The sequence below is a fragment of the Kogia breviceps genome, chromosome 2, assembly GCF_026419965.1.
Source record: "Kogia breviceps isolate mKogBre1 chromosome 2, mKogBre1 haplotype 1, whole genome shotgun sequence".
Classification (NCBI taxonomy): domain Eukaryota; kingdom Metazoa; phylum Chordata; class Mammalia; order Artiodactyla; family Physeteridae; genus Kogia; species Kogia breviceps.
In genome coordinates this window covers 95,882,618-95,897,147 of record NC_081311.1, presented here as the reverse complement: position 1 = coordinate 95,897,147, position 14,530 = coordinate 95,882,618, and the positions used below count along the sequence as shown (strand labels likewise).

The 14,530-nt window shown below is 54.1% G+C and overlaps 1 protein-coding gene across 5 annotated transcripts in view; it reads left to right on the top strand.

Moving 5' to 3' along the window:
• The first annotated feature begins 1,000 nt into the window (after nucleotides 1-1,000).
• The window catches only part of STEAP3 (STEAP3 metalloreductase), a 44,060-nt gene continuing 30,530 nt past the window's right edge, over nucleotides 1,001-14,530 (top strand). For 3 of the 5 annotated variants that reach the window (XM_067025864.1, XM_067025863.1, XM_067025862.1), the window contains exon 1: nucleotides 5,240-7,185. In XM_067025864.1, coding sequence (XP_066881965.1) covers nucleotides 7,029-7,185 — 157 coding nt within the window. In that variant the 5' untranslated portion in view covers nucleotides 5,240-7,028. Of the gene's footprint in view, nucleotides 1,091-5,239; nucleotides 7,186-14,530 lie in introns of those variants that run through there. The other 2 variants (XM_059051896.2, XM_067025865.1) reach the window with 2 other exon arrangements.

Below are 14,530 nucleotides of genomic sequence, written 5' to 3'. Positions count from 1 at the left end.
ATCCTGGAGTAACTTGAAGCTCTTTATCAACGGCTGGCGGAAAATGCTCTACAGGAATAATCCAGAAAGAGTCCCAGGGGTCAGGTAACCCCCAGTCAGCCTCCAAGAAGATGAGTGACATTGCTGCCCAACAACCATCAGGGTCCCCATGTCCTCACCTGTAAAAGGGGGAGGTATAGCTGTCAGCAGCACATGATGTGAGGTTGTAGGTGAGAGCGGGCTGCAGGTGAAGGCACACACCTCGAGAAAGATACCCAGAAGAGATCCTTAACTTACACCTGACTCACTGCAGTGTGGGATATGCCACCAGCATGGGGGAGGGGAGGACAGTGCCCAGGGCTGGAGGCCATCTTTCTCAGGGGCAGAGGGGTGGTTTGAAGCCCAGGAAGTCTAGACAGAGACACAAGCTCCCAACGGCCCTCCACCAGCTCCCAGGACCTGCAACTGAGGACTATTCAGGAGGGTCAAAGTTCTGCCCTAAGGGTAGACAAGAGACAGAGGAGAAACAAGGAACCAAAGGCCAGCATGCAGCCTCGTCCAGGAGGGGCCTGTACTGCCTGCTCCCCTTGCAGGAAGGAAGGAAGCAAGGAAGGAAGCCAGGTTGAATCTGGTGCCCTGGCCTCTTTCCACCTGTGTGAACTTGGCCTGCCACTCAACCTCGGTTATAAAATGGACATGGACGTGGATCTGAGATGTCCCTCAGGTGAAGGGAGCGAGTGGGTCCCAGAAGTTACCCTGGCCTCCACACGCCCCCCTTGTCCCGCTTAAGAGTTGGTCCGGGAGTTCTGCACCCTTTAAATCGGGGAAGGGGCGCCGATCAACACGTGCCCGAAGCTCAGGCCAGGGGCTGAGGGGCGGAGGATCGTTGGTGCCTGCCGCCCGAGGACCCTGCGGCTCTCGGATTGTGGCCGCGGGGGAGGCGGCCGAGCCGGATAAGCAGCGGCGGGCTGGCGGGCGGCCACCTCCCCCGCAGGTCCGGCCCCGCGGGCAGGCGGGGCGGGGGGAGAGGAGGAGCCTCCGGGCCGGGCCACCGCCTCCGCCGCGGACCTTCTGCCGCCGCCGCCGCAGCACCGAGCGGCGGGCCTGAGAGGTGAGTGACCCCTCGCCCGCTCGTCCCCCGCCCCGGAGCCCGCCCCGGAGCGCCCTCGCCGCGCGCCGCCGCACGCGCGCTGGAGACCCGGGCCGCTGGGCCCGAGCCACGTGTGCCCGGCGGCAGCGAACCTGGGTCCTGGGTCCCCCGCTCCGTGGGCGCCTTCCTTCCCCAGGGACGCAAACCTCAGGCGCCACTCGGGCCGGGCAGGCCGGACGCGCCCTGCGCCGGGGGCGGGATTGAAGGGGCCACGCTAAGCCCCCCGGGCTGCTGCCTCTCGCGTCCCACCCCGCGGACCCGCCAAGTCCTCCGGCCCACGGTTCCCCGCAGCTCCGGGCCCGCAGTCTCAGGCGAGGCCGGGAGCGGTGGGCGGGCGAGACAGGCGGCAGGGGCGGGGGCTCCCGACCTTGATCGGGAGGAGGCTGGGCACACCAGTGTCCTCTGCCCGTGGAGCTCTTGCCTGGCAGACTTAACCCATTTCCCTTGCCCGTTTCCCCGAAATTGGGGGCAGGCTGCCCAGAGAGGTGTGGTTGGAACTTTGTTCACTCTGGATAGGTGAAGGGGAGGGTACGACAAGCTAATATTTCCTTTGAGGGCCGGGAGCCTGGGTCCACGGGGAAAATGCAGGCAGGTCTCGTTGGAGCCCCGGCAGAGGACTCCGCGGAGAGGCCTCGCAGGTTTCCAGGGCCGCCCCTCAGGCTCCAGAAGTAGGGATTCTGGAAATACCCACAGGGAAATATTTCTGTCCATCAGAGTGCAGTGATGATATAATTAATAGCAGACATTTATTGTGCATTTATCTGTGCCAGACATCTTGCTTTGCACACAGTATCCCAGTTAATCCTCAGCATAGGAAGGCACCAATTATCTCATTTAAGATGGGGAAACTGAGCCTCGGAGAGCATGGGTATTTTGCAAGGATACCCGGGTAGCAAGTTGCAAAAGTAGGATTTGTACACAGATTTATCTGACTGGAGAGCCCAGAGGAGCCTGCTAGTGGGAGAAGAGACAGGCCATGTTCTCAGAGGATTGTGGCAGCCTGAAGAATGCAGTACTGGAGGCCAGAATATCCACAAGACCAAAGAGTCTCACCTGAGTGTTCCCCTTCAGTCACCTGCCTGGTTTCTTAAGAAAAAAAAACAACAGATGCCTAGGTCCTACCCACAGCTGGCTGAATCCAATTCTGCAGAGTGAACCCCTCCCGCATCCAGTCAGGAGCGCCTGGAGGGCTGGGACTGTATCTAACTCATCTCTATTCCCACTCTATCCCCAGTGGCCGGCAGCGGGGGTCACCTTGGAGCAGGTGTTTAATCAATGTCTGATGGATGAATGGATGTAGTGGGGCAGGGGCTATAACTTGGGTAGAAGGGTTTTCCCGAAGGAGGCCGTGAATGGCGGACAGGTAGCCTCACCCAGGCCTGGGGGAGGAAGGCCTGGAGTTGGCATGGGGTGACCCTGGCCTCAGAGCTCGCAGGGAGCTCAGGCCAGGCCGCTTGTTCACTAGAGGGTTGGACAGCCAGCCCCAAGCCTGCTGAGCTCCCCAGGACCAGGCCTGGTCACACTGGGACCATAAGTGTGCCCTCTCCAGCTTAGAGATGCCAAACAGGTAAATTCCCCTCCCCTTCATGTTTCCTGTCCTTAACTCAGGGCCCTTCCTTTGCTGGACGTCTCAGAGTATTGGGCAGGGCTTCAGGTAGTTAAAAAGGGAAATTTAAGGACTAAAGCCCAAGCTGCACACCTGAGCAGTAGAGAGGCTGACTGCAGGGGAGGGCGCCTGGCTTTGCAGTCAGGTAGACCCCCAAGTCTGAATCACAGCTCTTTACCATGTGGCCTTGGCCAAGTCCTCAGTTCTCTGAACGTGCTTCGTCTATAAAACCTTGCTAAGGGCTTGGGACATAATCTTCTTGTAAAACAGGAACCATAATGCCTGCCGGGGGTGGTAGATGTGCAGTGTGTGAAGTGCTGGGTTTTAGGAGTGCAATAAATATCAGATCCCTCCCCGCTCCCCCCAGAGTTTGTGTTAAAGTCAGCTGGGGACCTTCCAGGCTCATTGCTCTCCTACTCTGAATCCCTTGGCTCACTAGAGCATGGCCTCCATGCTCCCCTTCTCTGTTGCAGACCTGACCTCGGGCCCAGGCCTCACTTTAGGAGCTGTGGAGATTACAGGACTTGGAGGTGGGGAGGCAAGGATTGGGGGGATAGGGCGCTCTAGGTGATTTTCAAGTCTCACTTCCTCCTGCCTGCTCCCTGCAGCTGGACCCACCTACCCGTCCAACCTGACCCGCTGTTCCCAGACCTGTGCACGTCAGCCCTTCACATCCTGGGCGTGCCACAAGCACCTCTTACTTCACACCCGAAATGGCAATTGTCATGATAACTGAATGTCCAGCTTCCCACGTGCCAAGCATGTTATGTGTGTGAGCACACTTAAAACTTCCGACTCTCTTATGAAGTAGACAGTGCTGTTCTCCCAGCCGTGTATCTTTCCCAAGAACACGAGACTCCATTCTTTTGAGCCCACACATGTGCTCCTAACCACTAACGATATATGCTTGTCCAAATTCTGCCTCATCGCTGATTCTTTCAACATTTACTGAGCACTTAACTTGGTGCCAGGCACTCAGGACCTGGCTGAGTCCCACTTCTGGCAGGATGAGTGTCAGTTGCCATTTATCATCACACGAAAACCCACACCCTCCGCTTATTTCTAAATACAAGTGGGGCAGCTGAGGCCCCGGTCCCACAGCTAATGCAAGTCAGGATTCAAAAGCAGAGACGGCTCCCGCCTAGCTGGAGGTATTGGCCCCTGTGCCTGCTGTCAGGGTGGGATCGGTGGCTGCTAATTTCTGCACGATCCTAAACCCCTGCATTGTCACTTCAACCCAGAGCAAAATGTTTCCCTCCTCCTCAGGTGTGGAAAACTGTCACTAGAGAATTCCTCTTTCCACTCAGTCTGTCCTCATCAGTCACCATAGTCACCGGGCAGAACGTGCTACGGGTGAGCGCTAATTGTCCTGCAATCAGGCAGTAACTTACTCCTTGCTTCCTCTTCTGTTTAATGAGAGCCAGGTGGGGTCAGACAGAGCACAGCACATTTTTAAGCCTTTTGGAGCTCTCCGATTAGGAGATTAAACCGTGAAAAAATGCAGCCCCAAGACTATCAAATCAGTCACAGGTAAATGTAGAGGAATTTAGGGACCGGTGAATGGGTTTCCTAAGCTTTCCGCGGGGAGCGGGCCTAAGCTTTCTTGGTTCATGTGTAGACAGCAGGTTTCCCGGTGCCGGTGTGCTGGGTCTGTGATGGGAAGACCATTCCGGTTACTGTAGCATCCAATGCTTACGGTGGCCGTCAGGAAGGGTAGGCCTGTGATTTGACTGGCGGGCTTGGGAGGGTGACAGCATGCCCTGCAGTCGGGGTGAAGGTCTCTCTGAAGCTGAATGACTCAGGGCTCACAGCTGAGGATGTTAGGGGGCTTCAGGTGGCCCTGTGAGACGGGCCCTCCAGGGGGAGTCTGCGCAAAGACAGGATGGCCAAACACAGGGCCTGCGGAGTCAAGCAAATGGGCCTTTTGGGATCCAAGGGGCCTGTGCTGAGCCCGGGCACCCAGTCGGACGTGTACATGGGTCTCGGTAATGCACTGGACGCGGTGGGGCAGGGTCCTGCGAACCAGCCACGAAGTGGGTGTGGGCCTGAGCCTCTGCTGGAGGTCAGAGCATGCCCTTTGCGGCTGCTCTGTGGAGATGGCTCCACTCTGGCCGGAAGTCAGGTGGCGCCTGGAACTGGAAGGGAAGAAAGCAAGACGTGCCAGGCCAGGTGGCCAAGGGTTGTGATGGGGGTTCGGGGCGTTCCATCCGGGGAAGCCCCGCCCTCCTGGTGTTGCTGGATTAGAAGCCTGGAGGCTGGAGACCTGACTGCTCTGTAAGTTCTGGCGTGGCTGCCTTTTGTCCTCCCGTAACTTTTGCTACAACTCTTCTTGAACATTCTGATCTGGCGTGGCTGCGTGTGGCAAGCGAGGGGAGAGGGGGCATCCCAAGACTGGGGGGAGCTCAGGGAGAACCCCAGGGGACAGGGCATCACAGCTGGAGGCATGGGGGTTGTGCCTGGACCTCCTGTCTGCTCATACCTGGCGGGTTTGCTTTCAGAAGGAAGTGCGGTTTCCTGACTGTGCAGCTTCTCCAAGGGGATAGGAGACCACCCGGTAGCTCTGATGGGAACAGAGCGTGCTGAGCCCACCCCAACTACTGTATCAGGCAGCGGCTCCACGCTTGGAGCTGCCCAGAAGCCCACTGCTGAAACTCCTGGGCGATTTGGTGTTCGCTGCTCAGGAGCACTGCCTGAGAGCGCCCAGCCCGCAGGCATCTACCAGCCTCACCGAACGGAGCACGATGCGTGGGGCTGGGTAGGTACACAGGAGTGGAGAGCCCTCAGGGGGCTTGTAGACAGTTGGGGAGCTGAGTGAGGATACAAAATGCTACCAGGCAGCAGAGGGAGAAGAGGCAGGGCTGCCTGTGGCCGATGGCCCACAGTGGAACGCAGGGCATGCGTAAGAGCAATGCTGAGATGTGGGTTTGGAGCTTTCATGTTCACTGTTTCACTTAACCATCAGAACAGAGGAGGAAAATCTCCAGCCCAAGGTCACACTGCTGGTACGTGGCCAAACCTGAATTCGCACCTAGGTCTGTCCCACCTGAACAGCTGCCTCTGTATTCAGAGCCGGGGAGAGGTTTGCAGGACTCTGGGGGGCTGGGAGGTACCTGGCAGGCCCAGGGGCCCAGGCTGTGTCTTTAGGGAAGGGGCATTTGGATGGCAGGGAGGCTGTCCAGACTTCAGGTGGAGGTAGCAGCCCTGGCAGAAGTGGGGAGCAGCGGGCAGGGTGAGCTGAGTAGGGGAAAGTCAGTCTATGCGTGCTGGCCTAGGCTGGACTACAGAAGATGCCAGAACGCCCCTGCCCACAGGCGGGTGCGCTCGAGCAGAAGTGACAAGACATAGGAGCCACAGCAGAGAACCGTGCAGGCCCTGATCGTTGCTGGTAATAAGAGTAAACCTGTCAGGAGCCCAGGGTGATGTCTTCTGGTCACCAAAGGCCCAGATGCCCAGGGTTAGTCAGAGCTAGTTTCCCAAGATCGCCAGTTTTCCAACAAGTTGAAAACAATCAAATACACCTGTCGTAAGACTGAACTTGGCATGATTTACTTCAATGGTACGAAAGCCTCCGAAACCCTGGCCTCCCTCTGTGCCGCTGGCGTGGCCTCCGGGGTCGCCGGCAGAGCAGGGTCACAGGCACAGGCTGGCCCACCCCATCCATGCTTTGCCCTCCAAACAGGGCTGTCTTTCTGTGGGTCCTTCTGTCTGTCTGTCTTTCTCCCCACCATGGGCACTGACTAGCGAGTAAAGACCACTGTGAAGCCTTTGTGGGCACAAAATGTAACGAGAATTATCACTAAGCCGGTGACAGCCACAGTGATTGCAATGCATTACCCACCCAGCAACTGGTAAATTGCCATTTTCTGCAGCCATTACGTTTGGCTTTGTATCCGAGAAGTAAAGGTGTCCCTCTCTCTCTTTCTCTTTCTCCTTCTCTCTCTCTCTCTCTCTCTCTCTCTCTCTCTCTCTCTCACACACACACACACACACACACACACACACACACACACACACACACAGCCCTGTGGTGGGGCAGTCCACCCTGCAATGGATGACGTTTATTCATTTTATGTATCCTGGGTTCTGCTGGCTGGCCTGCCTCAGTTCCTGTAGCAAAGAGACTTGACTCTGAGCCACTAATTACCACCAATGAGGTTTCCTCCCTAAACAGGAAGTATCAAGACAGAGCCACTCTCCCGCACTGCACTCTGAAACCGAGCATCAGTCACTACCCCGTCCACTCCCTGCAGCCAGGAGCCGGAGTGCAGGCGGAGGGGGCCGGCAGCCTGGCCCATGGCAGGTCGCACGCCTCCTGAGCATCTGCCTGTCTTCAAAACCAAAGTCAGGCTGCTTGCAGGTCGGAGGGAGACCCCAGCAAGAACAGGTGGCCAGATCACAGTGGGGCTGTCAAGGGACCCGTGCTTCAGACCCTCACATCAGCCTGTTGTTGGTGAGTCTGGTGAGAGCCAAGGTGGCCTGGGCAGTGTGTGGGCCCCTCCCTCCAGCCCCACGAGCCCCTGGCCTGCTTAAGTGGACCCCGGCACCTCGGGGAGCCCCCGTTTGGCAACTGGCACCAAAGAGCACAGTCTGGTGAAGTTCTTGCCAAAATGGGAAATCTTATCATCTGCACATTAAGTCAGGAACCTTTTCAAAATAAGGGGTTTAAGGATTTATCACACATAGTGCCTTCAGTTAATGAGACCAAGAGCTTTGCAGATTCTGGTGTGTTACAAAAAAAAAAAAAGATTCATGTTTATGATGTATTTCTGTGGAAGGCAGGTCCATTTGGGAATTGTAAATTTTACTTATTGGTAACCACTTCTGGGTTGGTTTATCAGAGAAAGGCCAGTGTAAGTAATCAAACCGGATTTTTCTAGAATGTTTCAAAAATCTGAATATCTGTAAAAAGCCCTAAAAATTATTCATTCACTTCTATTTTGCAAGCGGTGTGGTGATAAACCTCTCTTTTCTGTCCAACCAAACTTGCACGTGTGTGTATTTGTGTGTGTACAGGTTTGTATGAGTGTGTGTGCATACACCCGTGCTTTTTGTATTCTCTTTTGTAGGAGCTTCTCAGCCTTCCGTTTAAAACTATAATGATTTTTTAATGATGTCTAAATAACGATTCCAGGCAGTATTACAAGAAATGTAACAGTAAAATGTTTGTAAGAGTCCATCAGAAAGGCAAAATGCCCACAGAGAAAATAGAAACGCACCAATTAAGAGGTGTGTGGCTGTGACCCAGGATTTTAAACCTGGATTTGAGACTGGCATCTTCTATGCTGTCTCCCCTCAAGTCAGCTGTCGGTGGGGGGTGTGTATGAGAGGGGCCCCTGGACTCAGGTAGCACCTCCTTCTTGCCCCCTGGACCCATTAACCTGAGATCAGCGAGGGAGGGCCTGCGCTGCCGTGGTTTGGAATCTAGGAGAAGAGGGCAGCCCCAGATCTGCAGAAACAGCCTGAGAACGGGAGGCTGGAAAGTATGAGTTTGGGCAGCTCAGCAGAGCAGAGGGAGGGCCGAGAGGAAGCCAAGACCACCTCAGAGCCCCATGTAGACCAGGTAACCGGCTATGACTCATGCCCACGGCCACCAGCTGCCCAGCCTCACTGCCCTGGAGGCAGCTTGAATGCAGGGACGGGACAGGACTAGGGCGAGAGCCAGCAGTGGGGCCTCAACCTCAGTTTTCTCATCTGTAAAATGGAAGTAATGATACCCTGAGCGTACAAGTCCACAGTCAGAGTCTCCCTACCGTTTGAGTCGGGCCTCGCCTCACAGTAAGTTCTCTTCTTTGACTCCTGCTCGTTGTTGATGTGGCAGGTGCCAAGCACTTGTTGGGTGCTGGGATGTGACCTCCCAGCTGCATCCTGGTGGGGGAGGGTGGGCGGACCTCACAGCCCCGGGGAGGCCCTGGATTTCAACATGATGTGGCTTCAGGGACAGTCATGTGGAGGGAAGGGGCAACTAGGGGACTTCCCTGAGAGCTGCATCTATTTGCATAGCAAGTAGCCGGCTTTTTACTTAGATTATTTGTTTCAGATCTATAAAATGGGAATGATTTTTGTAGGTGGTGTTATTCACTTTACCTGACTGGGAAATGTAAATTATTCATATCAAGGGTATTAGTTTTCATACTAACATTAGCACATGGGGAGGGGTGACGGAGATTAAAGGGGGCTAGGGACCCCACCGCCATCCACCCCTTGGACCCCTAAGTCCAAGTAGGTACTAGGAAAGTACCTACCATTGTGTGCTGGTTCCGTCCTGTTACCTGTGCTGCAGAGAGCCAAGGGGACTAGGGGAGGGGCATTCATCCTGCCTTGAAGAGGAGGTAGGGTGAGGACTTCACAGAGGAGTGGCCTTTCTGCTGCACTTTGAATTTTGTCCTTTGGAGGAAAAGGATTTTCCAGGCACAGAGATTAAATCTATGACTTGAGCCACAAAAAAAGCATAAGGTGGGATGGCCAGAGTCGAGACTATAGATCAGGTGGGCCTTGGTTGGGAAAAGCCACGGAGGCCAGCTGCCAGAAGCCACAGCTGGGCCTCACCTGCCCCAGACGCTTCTCCCTGATGGAGACCGGGCAGACCGCTCTACCCGCTGGCTCAGAGGCTCATGGGCCCTGGAGCCATCGACCTAGCATCCCTGAAGCCTCCTTCCCTGGGTATGCACTTAACCAGTCTGCACCCTGATGTGCCTCAGATATGGGGTTGGATCTCCTACTTTGGCCAGAGTTGCATGAACTAAGCTGCATTTGTGTTATTCTGTTTATCTGCAGTGTTTAAGCACAGCTGTGCTTTGGTCTTCTGTGTTACAAAGTTCATCAAGTAGTGAAATGTCTGGCCAGTTCTAACAGTATGGCCAGGCTACCGGAGGGCTTCGAAACGCATTGTATGATTGAATCCCCACTGGGTGCAGGAGGACTGCAGCTAGGTTCTGGGGAGAGCAGCCAGGACTCACTCAAGTGCACTCTGCCCTCAGACACACAATCTAGCAGTTAAGTCATTCAAGCCACAAACATTGATTGACCACCTACATGGTGCCAGGCCCCAGGCTGGATGCTAGAGATACAGACATGAGTCGGAAGTGGCCCCCAGTCTGGTGGGGTGACAGATGAGTGAACCGGTGTGTGCAGTCAATGGTAATGTGACAGGAGTGCAGAGTCACGGAGCACAAGATCCTCTCTGTCCTTCAGGGCCCAGGAGGAAGCCGGGAGATGCTCCGGGGCTGCCTGGACCAGTGTTTTGAGCTCACGGCGACTCTTACAAAAGTCAGAGTTCTGTGTGGAGCTGGCCTGTGGCAGGTGATTGGGAAGGAATCACATGACCTTCCCCACACAGAGCAGTTGGAGAGTGGAGGCTGACTTCCACTGTCCCCAGGAGTCCGGAGGAAGAGGCCACTGAGGGTCAGGGGAGGGTGCCCCCGAGGCTTCCTGGAAAAGGTGGCCCATCAGCGGGGCAAAGCTGGGGAAGCATGCACCCCAACCCAAGAAACTGGCCACGTGAGGCGGGCTGAGCTCCTTGGCAGGAGCCCTGGGAGCTGCCTCTCTCTGGCTTGGCTGCCTGACTCTGCCCCTTTCCCGTCCTCCAGCCTCCCCAGGAGCAGGGGGCCCATTGCCGAATCTGCAGATTTACACCACAGCAAGGGGGAAGGTGGGGACAGCAACATCCCACAAGACCCATCTGGTCCCAGGGGTTGCAGCAGCAGGTGTCCCTGTAAAGCAAGAAGCCACCCCACCCCAGGTGCTGAGGCTGCAGACTGCTGCCACTGCCGATAGCCGATAGCCTCTAGCCTGGCGGGATTAAGGGGTCCATAGGGAGCTGGCTGCTTCCACATGCCAGCGCCTTGACCTCCCTGGGCAAAGCCAGGCATTCCTCCCTGGCTGCCACAGAACTGGGCACGCCCTCTTTCAAGCACTTTTCTCTTGGCTGCGGGGGGGTAGCTGGCTTTTCCCCTAAAAGTCCCAAGAGGACAAGCTGTCTTCTAGCCACCTGCCAGAACACCTGCTGGGTACACAGCGGGTACTCAGGGAATAACAAATGAGGAGATTTTTCAGATGAGAATTGGCAGGACCAACCTTTGCATAAAACCGTGCAGGCTGTGCACTGTACAACTCCAGAGGGCCCTGTTCACACGGATCACAGTGTAAATCACGCCCCTGGGGCTGTGCAGCGTGGGGACCCTAGCAGCTTCCCACTTTGCACCCCTGGTCTTGGCGCTGACCACCGACTCCCTCCCCCTCGCAAGCAGAACTGACCACCCCCCTGCCGCTGTGCTGGGTGGGTAGTAATGAGCTGTGCCAGTGAGCACTTGCTCCAGGCCTGGCTGTCAAATCTGAGTGAAAGAAAGTCACGAATATGGTGTCAGGCCATCTGAATTCTAGGTCATCCAGGAAACTCGTACTCTGGGAAGATCACCCCAGTTGTTGTGTTGGGGGCTCCTGGGTCCCCAGGATCTGTGTGGTCTCCCAGTTCCACTAGCCTCTTCACCCTCAGCCTGCAGTGGGCCTGGAGACGCACGTACAGGAGGGGAGGGGACCGTGGCAGCAGCTCTCCTGGAGGGTTGGCCTCACTGGCTGAGCGGGCAATGCCGCCGTGGCCTGGACCACCTTCTCCTTACCAGAGGGAGCCAGCTTTGGGAGGCCAAGGGGTGTGCAGGAATGGGGCACACACACCTGACGCTCAAGACCAAGAGGAACAGAAGGAGAGATACTGATACCAGGGGCCCTGTGGGTCCGGGAGGGCTTGATGGAGAGCTGGGCCCAACTCGAAGAATCCGAGGAAAAAGTCAAATCTGGAGTGGTTCTTACATGCAAGTGATTCATTAATTCACTCACCCCTCACATAGACCTTTTGTGAGCATCTACTGCAGTGGTTTTCAGCCGGGGGTCCCATCACCGGTAGCATCAGAAAACCTGGGGATGCAGCTCAGCAGTATGTTTTAACAGGCCCTCCAGATGACTCCAGTGCAGCTCAGACTTGACCTAACGGCACTGGGCTAAGTGCTGGGATTACAGAAGTGAGTTTCACTCTGTTCTCGCCCTCAAGGGACTTGGAGTCGGGTGTGACCCTGGCAGGGAGCCCGATATTGGGACTAGCAACCCTTAGAGGGCTCACTGCCCAGTCCCAGACCACCCTGGTGCCCTGCCCCTGACCGCCAGCCTCTCCCTGCTATACCCCTTCCTGCTCTACTGCCCCCCTCTTCTTACCTCTTCCGGAGTCCCAAAGAGCAGCAAGTCTTTTCCTCCAGTTGTCTTGGTGAGAAATGTGTGCAGATCTCCAGACCATTATCTCAGAGCTCATTTTTAGAAAATTTTAGAGTAAATTTTTCCATTCAGCAGAGAACACCATGTATTGATTTAGGTGCTTCTATTTATGCTTTACACAGACCAAAGGTTTTTAAAAATCCTAGGCAGAAAGGAATGTCATGAAAATTGTGTGACTTTAACAGGCTCAGACCATGGCACTTGGCTTATCTCCTATAATGCTTACTACATTTCATTCAAGTAAGTAACATCACTCCATTGGACAAATGAGGAAACTGAGGCTCAGAGAGGTAAGGTGACTTGCCAAAGCCACCCAGCTAATAAGTGGTGCAGCTGAAATACGACCCCATAGCTGCCTGTGCTCTTGCTGTGGCCTATCTCGCAGTTTACGAAGACGTCTGACCCCCTGAGTAAATCCAGAACATCCAGATGTTTTCCTGAGACCACGTTCTGCTGGGCACGCTCCCCATGACCAAGGGTGGCTCTCGGGGGCTGATCTTCTGCCTAATTAAGGAGGGAATGAGTTTGGTGGGGAAAGACGAATGGATTGGACCTAATGCAAGCAGATTTGCAGTTGTGTGCCAGTTTCTAGCCATATGTCTTTATATAAACCCTCAGCCACTTGGATGAGTAGCAGATGATGCCTGCCGGTCAGTCCCCTCTCGCTGGAACACATCTGTCCTATTCACTGACCCACACTGGGAGCTGTGAGGGTGGGCCGCAGGCCTCAGTACCCTTCCTCGTGTGCCGTCCAGTGTGGCTCTAGAACAGCTGTCTGCTGGCATGGGCTGGAGTGCAGAGAAGTAGCTGTGTGGGCAAAAGCTGCAGGGCCCACTCAGTAGCCAAGAGGGCTGTTTAGCCCGTGGTACCATCTCCCCTACATCAACATAGGCCTCACTTTGCTAGAGGTCCTGGGGCTTAGAAACCTCAAATTTTGGAAAACAGCTAGGAAATAACTTGGGAAGGTTGCAGAATCACCAGCACTGATGTCACAAAATTCACGCATTAAGCTCATCGAAGAGTCCTTGAACTCTCACCAAAGCATGTTGATTCTTCGTTTACACACATTAATAACAGGCTGTGCGGTATCTCAGCTTTTTTGTAACAACGTTATTGAGCTATACTTCACATGCTATATAATTCATCCAGTTAAAGTAGACAACCAGGGGATTCCCTGGTGGCGCAGTGGTTGAGAGTCCGCCTGCCAATGCGGGGGACGCGGGTTCGTGCCGCGGTCCGGGAAGATCCCACGTGCCGCGGAGCGACTGGGCCCGTGAGCCGTGGCCGCTGAACCTGTGCTCCGCAACAGGAGAGGCCCGCATACCGCAAAACAAACAAACAAAAGTAAACAACCAGTGCTTTTTAGTGTATGCACAGAGCTGTACAACCATCACTACAATCAATTTTAGAACATTTTCATCACTCCAAAAAGAAACCCTGTACCATTTTCCCCACCCCTTCTCCCCTTAGTCCCTGGCAGCCTCTCATCTACTTTCTGTCTCTATAGGTTTGCCTATTTCTAGGCATTTCCTATAAATGGAATCATACAATATGTGACCTTTTGTGACCGGCTCCTTTCATTTAACGTAATATTTTCAGGCTTCATCATGTTGTAGCATGTATCAGTACCTCATTCCTTTTCATTACTGAATGTTATTCTATTGTGTGCGTAAACCACATTTTGTTTATGCATCTGTCAGTTGATGGTCATTGTGTTTTTTCCACTCTTTGGGTACTGTGAATGTGCTACTAGGGACATTGCTGCACATATTTTTGTGTGCACATATGCTTTCACTTCTCTAGGTTATATATGTTCCTAGGAGTGGGATTGCTGGGGCATATAGAAACTCTGTGTTTAACTTTTGGAGGAACTTCCAGACTCTTTTCCCTAGTGGCTTCACCATTTTACTTTCACACTAGCAGTGGATGAGGGGTCTGATTTCTCTACGTGGTTACCAACACTTACTTTCTCTGTCCTGTTTTGATTAAGCCATCCTAGTGGGTGTAAAGAGGTATCCCATGGTTTTAATTTGCATTTCCCTGGGGTCTATTATGTTGAGCATCTTTTTATGTGCTTATCAACAGCTAGTATATCTTTGGAGAAATGTCTACTCAAATCCTTTGCCCATTTTTATATAGGTTGTCTTCTTAATATTGAGTTGTAGGAGTTCTTTATATATTTAGAAACAAGTCCCTTACCAGATATATGATTTGCAAAATTGGTCTCTCATTCCTGTGGGTTGTCTTTTCACTTTCTTGATAGTGTGTTATCTGTATTTCTTGTCCACAGCAAATGAGCAGGACCTGGGAGGGCTTTAATTAAGAGGCAAGCAGGCTGACAGCTCTGATAAATATCCTGACAATGAGGGAGGATATAAGACTAGAAAACAGTCCTATAAAAACAAGACGAGACTCAAGAACATCCCTTCTTGCAGCTTGGGTTGATCTCTGGGTTCTCGGTGAGGACCTGACTGCCTTCTCTTGAAATATGCACTGCATTTTGGAAGGATTTCTGCTCCCAAAGGACAAAATAG